The sequence below is a fragment of the Colias philodice genome, chromosome 29 (assembly GCF_061535455.1).
Source record: "Colias philodice isolate Cphi_HAF_F1 chromosome 29, ilColPhil1 Martin Lab GWU primary, whole genome shotgun sequence".
Taxonomy (NCBI): Eukaryota; Metazoa; Arthropoda; class Insecta; order Lepidoptera; family Pieridae; genus Colias; species Colias philodice.
In genome coordinates this window covers 2,757,145-2,768,602 of record NC_143114.1, presented here as the reverse complement: position 1 = coordinate 2,768,602, position 11,458 = coordinate 2,757,145, and the positions used below count along the sequence as shown (strand labels likewise).

Sequence of the window (11,458 nt, the reverse complement as noted above, 5' to 3'; positions counted from 1 at the left end):
ATTTAGTAATAATAATAACATGTCTGTATTGTACTTTTAAGAAATAGCTCTGTTGAATTGGTGCATGCTGTTGAATTGGTGACCTTTATTTGTTACTTTCGGCAAGAACATAATATGTTGATGCATGTAATATTTATATTGTAAGAATCACTGTAAACAAATGTTGGTTGACCAAATAAATAAATAAATAAATAAATAAATATGTATAGCGCGTTCAAACAAACAATTTTTTATAGATCAATCCTACACTACATGCTTGGTTCATTTTTTATGGACATAAACTTAGACATAAAAATCTGTAAGTATCATTCATCATGCTATCATTCATCATACTAATCAGTACATTTAAATTCTCGCAAAACGCATTATAATTCGCACGGCTTTTTATAGCCTTGTATCCTTTTAAACACGCTAGAGCCCATGTTTTCTTGTACGTATTGTACCTAAGATATAATAAATTAATAACCATAGATATAATAAACGCATAAGTAATAATAAATACTTAGTAAAAACACACCACACTTGAAAATATTGCATCATCGATCCTTGATAAGTGTGCAATTAGTTTGAATTTTTGTATGTTTAAAGGAACCAAAATGAACTCATACTGTGGGTTTTAGGACATGAAATGACTATAGTTCCATGGACATGAACTATGAGACTACTGAAAACATTTTTAAAGAAGATTCACACCCTCACAAGATCGGGGTGATATAGCATGCGAACCATAGTGATACCAAGGCCGATGTAAAGGTATTTCTTTATTCCCGCTTACCCCTTTATCCCTTAATAATAGGGAGCAACGCATCTGCGAAGGCTCTCCATCTGAAAATATTCATGGCCGGTGGTGATTGCTTGCCATCAGACCAACCGAACCGTTCGGTTGCTCGCTCTAACATTAATAAATGTGTTCTAATTCGATTTTATATTACAACGAGAAGTGTAAGAACTAACACGTAAGAACTTAATTACATACAAAACAAACAACATTTCCCTTCCTGATTAAAGGAAAAAGATTGAACTGAAAGCCTATTTAGGCGGAAACGGATATACATATCTTACTTCACCTCCTCGAACAATGAACGCGCGGGAAATTAATAATTGCGCAAAAACAGCATCCGTTTGTTTGTTAATTTCGTTTTCTCATCAGTATTCCTTCGCGTGTTCATTTGGAAATACGCATCCCATCATTTCAATGTAATAAGTTTATCAAATAAACGTAAAATAATTGTAAAATATTTAGTTTAATTTAGGCGGCAAAAATGACAGCTGTCAAAGTTGTGTCCTTCGTCTTTTTTGTGTTATCTGTTCAAGTACGTTGTTGGACTGTGGATATGGCGGAAATGAGAAAATTGGATGCGGAAATGGTGACAACTGAAAGAAGTGAAGAAGTTGATGAGGAAGAACGTATGAAAAATGATTTAAATGATGAATATCATACACCTAGTAATTATGCCGAGGATTTAGAATACCAAAGTTATATGGAGAAAAGGGTGGGTATTCTTTGAAAATAGGATTACTACCTATTATACTAAATAAAAAAATAAAAATAAAAATTGTTTATTTCTTTTAAACAAGTTTTCATCTTGGGTTGGAGGTAAGTGCCTTCATTTAAGTGATAAATTTCACTTGTGTTAGAAGGCGCTTCTCTTCCATAACAATTACTAGGCATTAACAATTAAAAGAAAGCTTAAAAAATAAGGTAATGTTAACATAAAAATACTCTAAAATTGGTAGAATGGATGTATGTGTGTGTGTGTGTGCGTGTGTGTGTGTGTGTGTGCGTGTGTGTGTGTATGTGTGTATGTGTGTTCGCATCTTTTTATTATACTAAATGAATCTTTTACAGATAGAATTAAAATATAGTCTACTAGCACAGATAATAATAATATCTACTATGTTAATAGCTAGGTTGTTGTAAGTACATATACACAACTCAAATTATTTTTTACAAAATTAAAATATTTATTATAATTTCTATTTCGCGTGTACCGATTAATTAATTTACTTAGTATTCGACAAAATCCGGTTGAAGTATTGTGGAAGAGCTTATGATGAAATTCTACTTACTTAACAAACATAATACACATTAACTTCATTATTTGAGGATATTACAAACCCAATAAATTCGCTGACGTTTGTTACATATAATTTAATAATTTTCCCGCCAATTTTAATGGTTTACTTAGTAACATAGATTATTTAAAAAAAAAAGAGCAAATTTTTAAAGTGAAACTTTTATTACATCGTCTCAAACTTTTTGGTCTGTGTAGCGCATGTCGCGTGACGGTCGCGGTCGGCTGCCGAGTAGGTATAAAGCAGTGTTCGGAAAGTTTCACTTTTACCGTGGTTTCATAAAACCACACAACATTTTTTTTTTTTTATTTTATTGCACAATTATCTGCCAATTACTTATTATGTACTATGATATACCTACTAATTGATCGACGTAAGATGTACGGCCAAATTACGATTAAGTAGAATTATTAATAACTAGCGGTCCGCCCCGGCTTCGCCCGTGGTAAAGAAAGAATTATCGAAATCGGTCCACCCGTTCACGTGTGATGCCGTGACCAAGGAAAACGGGTTTAAATTTTTTATATATAGATTTAATTAACTTTATGAACTTAAGCCTAGGCATAACTACCACCTAATAAATCCTTATCGAGATATAATCTATGTAAAATGGTGTAAATCTATAAGTACTTTTCACGCTCAACGAAACATGTTCGATAATAACAAGATAATAATTAATATGTTCAATGATGTTTTATCTTTTTAACTATTTACTTAAACTTGCACTACTTACTTGCTCGCAGCTCGCTGCGGCTTCGCACAGAGCAAGTAATATAGTAAAGTTGAAAGGATGTTTTTATGTACAAACTATCTGTTGTTGCCTGTAGTTTCACTAGCTTGAAGTTAAAATTTAATCATTCTCGAATCCAATTCAAGACAAAAAAAAACATTAAAATAGTACCGTAGCCGTTTAGGAAGAGTTCATTGTTAAATACACGCACAGAAGAAATAAATAATACCTACTGATATTATAAATGCAAAAGTTTGCCAGTATCAGTATGTATGTATGTATGGATGTTTGTTACTCTTTCACGCAAATACTACTCTACCGATTACAAAGAAATTTGGTAAGTAAGTACCTAGCTGAAGACTCAGAATAACACATAGGCTATAATAAAATATTTATTGTAAGACTACGGGAGATAAACTATCGTCTTAATTTTAGCATGATTCGTGAAATAAAATGATTATTTAAATAAGAAGTGATAAAAAATATCTAGCTCCTTAATTATCGAGAGTTTTAATAATTAACTAAGTTTATCAAACGCTAGTCATGCAATCTTATTTTAGCGACATGCGATACCTATAAAAGTTTCAAGTTGTTTACGGTGATATTTAAAATGGCTTAGCATTTTTGTTTTAGAGAATTGCTACTATAAATACATAAATTTCCATGCCCTATGAGCCATAATAACATAAAATCATACAACAGGGTATTTTTATTACAAAATTTATGTAGATAGCAAAGATATTTTCATACAAAAGCATATACGGACTAGTAGACTAGTAATTTAAAGTACGATGAATTATATGACTTGTTTTTTCCATATACAGCCTCCTTTTTTTAGTCCTCTGGCTGCGCGGCTGGCGGCAAAATTTAAAATAGTTGACTACTTATTACTAAATCGGCTAAATCCGATAATGTTCAAAACTGGGTTAAATGTTTTTGATAGTAAAGGTTATAAACCTTTTTGATTTTTATTTTCAGATTCATGGCGTTCTGAACAACGGGAGCATATACCTGGACGGTTTGCGTAAGGCGATGGCGCACTACCGAGAGACCCTTGAAAATTGTTCTACATTGACTACAACTGTAAGTTTTTATTAAAGTAGTATTTATATCAATTATAATCGAGTAATTGATAGACATATGTAATTTAAAGTATGTCTTCGTTTAATAAAATTGCCCATATTGTATTCGACTGCAGAGTGCAGACCATTTAGGGCTGTATCTTTATAATGCAGTCATTCGCCTAAAATACTTTAGGTACGATCTAAGTTAACTCAAAAATATGTACAATCTGTAATAATATTACTAGGCTGAAAGTATTACAACATTGTCCACAATCACCTTCTTATCTTCTTTATCTTATATATAAAAATGAATCGCAAAATGTGTTGGTAAGCGCATAACTCGAGAACGGCTGAACCGATTTCGATAATTCTTTTTTTATTATATTCCTTGAAGTACGAGGATGGTTCTTATGTAGAGAAAACGTAAATATTATGTACCACGGGCGAAGCCGGGGCGGACCGCTAGTATAATATAATAATGAATCGCAAAATGTGTTGGTAAGCGCATAACTCGAGAACGGCTGAACCGATTTCGATAATTCTTTTTTTATTATATTCCTTGAAGTACGAGGATGGTTCTTATGTAGAGAAAACGTAAACATGTACCACGGGCGAAGCCGGGGCGGACCGCTAGTACATTAATAAAATTAATTAGTAGCTTTGTATACATATTTTTTTATACCTATTTAAATATACAAGCAATTCCGGATTCGCTATTGTCTTACAAACTCTATAACTAATTCAATACTGAGAACTGCACTAGTTTTATAGTTTTGAGCTAAATAATTTAAAATGTCTCCAGCCTGCACCATCCACCTGGCTCCCAGAGAACGGAACCTACGAACAGTCAGAGGAGGACATTTGCAGAAACGTCCTCGCAGCGAGTGATCAGGTCACGAAGTTGTCAGAACTGGCTCTGTGGGCTACCAATGAGTTACGGGAGCGGAAATTTGCTAAGAATAAGGTAATTTTTCAAGCTATCCGCGAAATAGTAACAAGCATCCATACATTTAAACTTTCGCATTTATAATATTAGTAGGATTATGGCTAAACCAGGGTTCGGCAAAAAATTACACAACTTACGATTCTAAGTATTAGGGTATCTTATGCAAGATTTTCATAGAAGAAATGCTTTATTTTTACACACAATTTGGCACTCGGGAATAATGCAAGAATTTTCATAGTTACTTAAGTAGTTTCGGATGATGTGGTATTTTAATAAAAGAAGAATATATATTTCTCTTTATTATGCTAGGTAGATACTGCAAGTACAAACTATTTTTGTGAATGTGATTTTAATCAGTTTTTTTAATTTACAGGACTCAGCACAAGAGGAAGAAGAATTACTTCTAAAATTAGCCTGGTTCTTGGACCAGTTGGCTCACCTTACCGGTTATATACCAGATCCAACTGACTTTCAAACTACAACAACACTTGGTAATTATTTCTAGTTAATAAATTAATTATTCGTGACTAGGTGTGTTCAGTGTTCAGTGGTTTTACCCGCATTGCTCCGCTCCTATTGGTCTTAGCGTAATGATATAATATGGCTTATAGCCTTCCTCGATAAACGGGCAATCTAACAGTGTTAATTTTTCAAATCGGACTCGTAGTTCCTGAGATTAGCGCGTTTAAACAATCAAACAAACTGGCTATAAAATATTGGTATGGAATTTTAATTTTACTATAGGTATTTCCTGCTGTTTAAACATTGTTTGAAAAATTTGGCAAATTTATATTTGCATCAAACATCAAAATATATAAAGATTAAAGAATTCATAAAAGCTGTTTTAAAATCTCGTATATCTATTGCGTGACGGACAATTTAAATTAGTATTGAATACAAGTGAGTTGATTAGCGCTTTAATTGTGGTGTTAATTATTATTACCGCATTATTCATTTCTAAAACTATAGTTTTGACAGATATTCATAAAATTTATAATGCTGCTGCTGCTGTACAAAGTGTAAAGTAAATTTTACGGTACAAAACATATTATGTAAGTAGTTACTTTTTTTTAATTTTTGCATAATTTTCAGATTTTACAACCACAGAGTCGACATTTACAACAGATGAAACTCCAACACCAACAACAGATACGAGTAATTATGAAATTATGCAGTCTGTGGAAAACGGGCCGCCTGTATCAAAAAACGCGCCAAAACATTTGACAACCGTCAAGAAAATTCAAAAACGTTCCATTGACGAAACGACAAATTTTGTAAAGAATTACGTAAAATACAAAATATGGAATAGTGATAATGATAATAAAATCAAGAATGATGATAACGACTCCTTTGATGTACAAAATCACTTGAACGTTAAACCAATTCAAAAGCGCTCTATATCGTTAAAAAAGACAACTATAATGAGCCCTCTGACATCTAAAAACCTATCAAAAATGAACTACAAGGGTGAACCTAAAAAGCGAGTAAATCGTCTTATGAAAAAATACCGCATAAAAGATAAAAAGACGATGCGAAAGATAGAAAAGAAGATACAAAAACGTTCAGTATTTTATTATAGTGACGTAATTTCTAGGATTCCTGAAAATCCAATGCAGGATTTGAGTTATCATGCAAAGAGTAAGCCGGGGACAATAATAAAACCATCTTTTTCACAAGAGGATAATGTGTACGACTCTTTACGGGAACATCTCAATGTAGAACATTTGGATGAAGTGAAACGATTTGGCGCCAACGTTACGGTCGGAGTAATTGCTTTGAATGTCGGAATAAATAAAACTTTAGCGGATTCTTAGTTTTAAAATTTATTGTACATTGTTATTGATTTCATTGAAACTGTTGTTTGATTATTAATTATTATTATTAATGGTGGTAATTATTGATGATAATTAAATTTAGATTATTTGTCGTAGTGTGCTAGCAGCATTGAGATAATATTAACAGGAGACGACACCGCCGACATCACTTATGTTCCACTCAACATACGTCATGTGACGTATGTTGAGCGGTATTTTTTAATGGTTTTAAAGTGAAACGCATCAAACATGCCTTCGTGTGTGTTACGATATTGCACAAATAATACAAATAATACGGAAAAGTTCAAAGGAATAACTTTCATCGTTAAGTACCTAACTAAATAATAATTTTTAAAACTTAGTTAGAGCAAAAAAATGGCGCACAGATTTTGTTCGTGGTGTCTCCTCCATACGTAGTAATATTATCTCAATGGCTAGCAGTGATATATTTTTAGTGTCCGACCGAAACTGGTTTCCAGGCCGAAACCGAAACCGAAACCGAATGTTCGGCCGTGGCTTCAGTTTCGGCCGAAACCGAAACCGAAACTCACGTGGTCAAGTATGAAATTTCTAAAAATACTGAACTTTGGTGCATTTTACCTATTATTTTGCCTTAATTAGGGCATGAAATGAAAACACAGTATATTAAAGGAGAATGCCCATGAAAGTATGGACCACAGTATAGTATTGCGTCAATGCCAGAGTGGTTTTGGAGGGTTCTTCGATATTCAAAAGATTTTCACCAATTGATTTTTTTGTGATAAAAACAGGGGTTTTCAAGATATTGAGAAAAATGTGAAATAACCTCAAAACTTAAATAACCCGATTTTAATACTTTGGATTGGTATTTGTACTTAGAAGAATAATCAGTCTCTTTTAGGTACCTCTTATATAAAAATAATAATTATTAATTATTATTACACCCAGTTTCAATCTCAACATAGATAATCAAAAATTGTTTCCACCAGCGTGGGTCAACCAACCAGCGTCCGTCAAAGCGTTGCCGAGGAAAACGAAGTTAGGCGAGCCTGAACGTGTGTGAACTAAGTTCACTGAACTTGTGAAATAAGTTTCGGTTTCGGCAAAAGTTTCGGCCGATTTTGGCCGAAACCGAAACTGCGGCCGAAAATTGATTTTTGGCCGAAACTCGGCCGAAACCGAAACCGAAACCGAAAGTTCGGTCGGACACTATATATTTTAGAAGAAATATGTGATGAAATCTACCATTTTTATTCGTAGGGTAAAATCGCCTAGTAGTAAATTTTGAAGTTGTACTTTCTAGGTTTTTTATGGCAGAGGCTCTGACTATTATGTCGCGGTCGGTTTAGTTATGATATAAGATGATATGTTGTGTTATTTAAGTTTTTCTATTTACACAAACTAGGTGGGATCGATTGATTATAAATTATAATTAATAGTTTTTCTTTGTCCCTGTCTATGTATCTTTAAAACTACACAACGGATTTTGATGCGGCTTTTTTTAATGGTTTAAAAAAAATTTAGAGTAGTTCAGGAGGAATGTTTTGGTATGTAATTAGGTAAGTTTTAGACAAAGCGGGCGAAGCCACGGGCGGAAAGCTGGTTGATAATAAAAGCGATGATATATTACAGTACTTTTTCAATTTTGGTAATTTTACATGACTGTAGGTACGGAACAAAAAAAAAACTCAGATTAAATGACAAATACGTATGGAAACTTAAATCGTAATGTGTTAAATATCATGAGCTATCAGCAAGTCGAGAAACTTGTTTTATCCTTAGTAAAATGACTTCTTCAAAATTGCAAGTAAGTACATATAAGCCATTGAGCTTCTTTTAATGTGATATTTAAGATATGGCTAAAGTAAAAATTATTGTTCCTACAAGGTTTCTACTAAGTATATGTATACAATAATATGATAGTGTATGATTAAATGAATGAAATGGTGTTGAAGTCATGTAACATGTATTTTTGTAAGGTTATTATTTAAAGAGGGGATAATGTAAAAAAAAAACACTCAAAATTATGCAAAATATATATTTCATACATCAAACTTAAAATAACATAATGCAGTACACGGTACACTTATATTAAGGCAAAAATTGGTCCAGACGTTAAAATTGGTCATTTATCAATAAGACCTATATAATAAACATGATTAGTAAGTAACAATAATTTACGATTTACCAACATTCTTTTAAGTTTCAATATTAATATAAATATAAAATAAAGTTGATTTTTGACACATTTTTATTTTAATTTCTATCTCCGTTTTCTTACTGTAAGTAATACGTATTAAAATCGTTCCGTCCCGTTCTATCGCTTACTGTTAGAGCGAGATGGCATTACACGTCAGAAAAAAATTGTATAACGTTCATAAACTTGGGAAAATCAACGTCTTAACATAACAAGGTTATATTGTACTTTATATTAGAGAAAAATATATGTATGGAAATATTTAGAACTTAATAATATTAAATTTATTAAATTCTACATCTGTTTATTTAAAATGAAAGAATAAGTTTAATATCATGGAGTAATGCTAAATAATAATTATGCAAATTTTAGATTAAATACGTTTGTAAACAATTTTAATGAACTTATTTTTGAGAATATTTTGGAATGTACTGGCAATCATCTACCACTTACAAAAAATTGGTCCCAATACTTTTTGTGACAAGAGGAATGTAAAATTGATCATCATTACGATAAAAAAAATACAATAAATCGCCTAACGCGAAAAAAAAAAAGATAATAAAAAGGCACATAGCTTACAGACTAAACTATATCTACATAAAAGGCACAAAATAGACAAGATTTTTTTATATAGAGCAACATCTATTCATACTATTTTGACAGGTGTCAAGTTTTGACAGGTGTCAAATTTTTCCGCCTTTTGTTTTTAGAAATAAATATTCGTCTACGATAATATCGGTTTGTCCATCGGTTACATGTGACTCTGCGGTCTCTTCTTTCTGCTGAACAGTCCGCCGAACACTCCCTTCTTGTCTTTCTTCTCTTTCGTGCCGCCCACCGAGAGTTCCGATTCGCCTGACGATCTGGAATTAAATTAGATTAATAAGTAAGCTAACGTAAAAGCTACCGCTAAATATTTTTCAAAATATTTTTACTAATATTTTATCACCGTTCTTTATCACCATTATATCTATATTATGTCATCTTTATAATATTCTATTACAGGTAAAAATCACCTTTCCACCTACTAAGACAAGCCAAATTCAAGTCCTTGTATAATGTCTCGGTGTGGCAGGACCCAGAAGGCTGATCACATACTTGATATGAAAGAAAGTCGATCAGTGAAACAGAAATAAATAATAAAAAATAAAATAAAAAAGCCTTTTATTCAGATCCACATTACAATTATTATAATATGATTCTAATACAAATAAAACTTAAAATCTAATGTAAACCTTAATCTAGTCTCTTATTTGAATTTTGCTTATTTTTTGTAGATCTGTTTGCCAGTCGACAAAGGCCTCCTCCAACCGTTTCCACTCATGTCTTTCTTGGGCCACTCTGTTCCATGTGACGCCAGCCACTTTTCTAATCTCTTCATCCCACCTTTTTTGCGGTCTGCCTCTTTTCCTCTTGCCTTCTCTAGGATACCATTGTGTTACAGTTTTGCTCCATTTATCTTTTCCTCTTACCGTGTGTCCTGCCCATCGCCATTTCATCCTTCTAATTTTGCATGTAATGTCTATGACCTTTGTTTTGCTTCTTATGGCTCGATTTCTCAGTCGGTCTGATTTTTTCACATTTAGCATGCTCCTCTCCATTGCGTATTGGCATGATGAGAGTTTGCTAGTCGCGTTTTGTGATAAGGACCAGGTTTGGCTGCCGTACATGAGAACTGGTAGTATACAAGTATTATATATTTTACTTTTAATATTCACGTGAAGATTTTTATCTTTCATAATCTCTTTCAAACTCCAGTACCTCTTCCAGGCATTAGTTATTCTTCTTTCGACTTCTTTGCACATCTGATTATCGTCTGTTATTAGCTGTCCCAGGTAAATATATTCATCTGTGTAATCAATTTGGTTGGTTCCCAAGTTTATGGTAATTCTCTCTCCATTTGTCATTACTCTTGTTTTTTCTGGGTTCAGTTTTAATCCTACTTTCATGCTTTCCGTTGCCAAATCATTTATCATTTTTGTTATATCTTCCGAAGATTTTGCAAATAGCACAATATCATCTGCGAATCTCAAATGAGTCAATAAGACTCCGTTCACATTGATACCAAGATTTTCCCAATTTAGACGTCTGAATATTGATTCTAGTACCGCCGAGAATATTTTCGGTGACAGGGGATCTCCTTGTCGTACGCCTTTGCCTACTCTGAAAGGTTCACCCGTCTGTTCTAATTGAATTCTCGCAGTACTCTGGCTGTAAACATTTTTAATTAAGCGGATGTATTTATGTTCGATTCCTTGTTCTTTTAATGACTCCCATATCTTTTCGTGAAATAAAGAATCGAATGCTTTGCTGTAATCGATAAATGCGATGTAGTAGGTGCATTGGTATTCTTTATACTTCTCTATAACTTGGCGTACAACGTGAATGTGGTCGATCGTTGAATAGTGTTTACGGAAGCCCGCTTGTTCGATGGGTTGGTGTTCATCTAATTTTCTTTCAATCCGATTGAGTATGATCTTGGCAAATACCTTATATATGTTGGACATGAGGCTAATAGGGCGGTAGTTTCCAATTTCATATTTGTCTCCTTTTTTATATAGTAGAATAATATTTGATTCTGTCCATTGCCGTGGGATGGTTTCCGTATTTAATATCTCGTTAAACATGTCGGTGAGGATTGGTGTTATAAAA

The 11,458-nt window shown here is 32.9% G+C and overlaps 2 protein-coding genes across 2 annotated transcripts in view; one reads left to right on the top strand and one right to left on the bottom strand.

Moving 5' to 3' along the window:
• Positions 1-1,134: 1,134 nt before the first annotated feature.
• On the top strand, positions 1,135-6,754 carry LOC149475807 (uncharacterized). Its single transcript, XM_089712891.1, has 5 exons — positions 1,135-1,493; positions 3,785-3,889; positions 4,673-4,834; positions 5,190-5,307; positions 5,909-6,754. The coding sequence occupies exons 1-5, from the start codon at positions 1,263-1,265 to the stop codon at positions 6,628-6,630; spliced, it is 1,338 nt and encodes a 445-aa protein (XP_089569017.1). The 5' UTR covers positions 1,135-1,262; the 3' UTR covers positions 6,631-6,754.
• A 1,878-nt stretch (positions 6,755-8,632) lies between these two features.
• Positions 8,633-11,458, bottom strand: part of kst (spectrin beta chain, non-erythrocytic 5 kst) — a 93,184-nt gene continuing 90,358 nt past the window's right edge. The window contains exon 84 of the mRNA XM_089712995.1: positions 8,633-9,669. Coding sequence (XP_089569121.1) covers positions 9,558-9,669 — 112 coding nt within the window. The 3' untranslated portion in view covers positions 8,633-9,557. The remainder of the gene's footprint in view (positions 9,670-11,458) is intronic.

Coding starts and splice junctions, on each gene's coding strand:
- LOC149475807 (XM_089712891.1), top strand. CDS start 1,263: ATGACAGCTGTCAAAGTTGTGTCCTTCGTCTTTTTTGTGTTATCTGTT. Junction 3,890..4,672: donor GTTCTACATTGACTACAACT/GTAAGTTTTTAT, acceptor AAATGTCTCCAG/CCTGCACCATCCACCTGGCT. Junction 4,835..5,189: donor GGAAATTTGCTAAGAATAAG/GTAATTTTTCAA, acceptor TTTAATTTACAG/GACTCAGCACAAGAGGAAGA.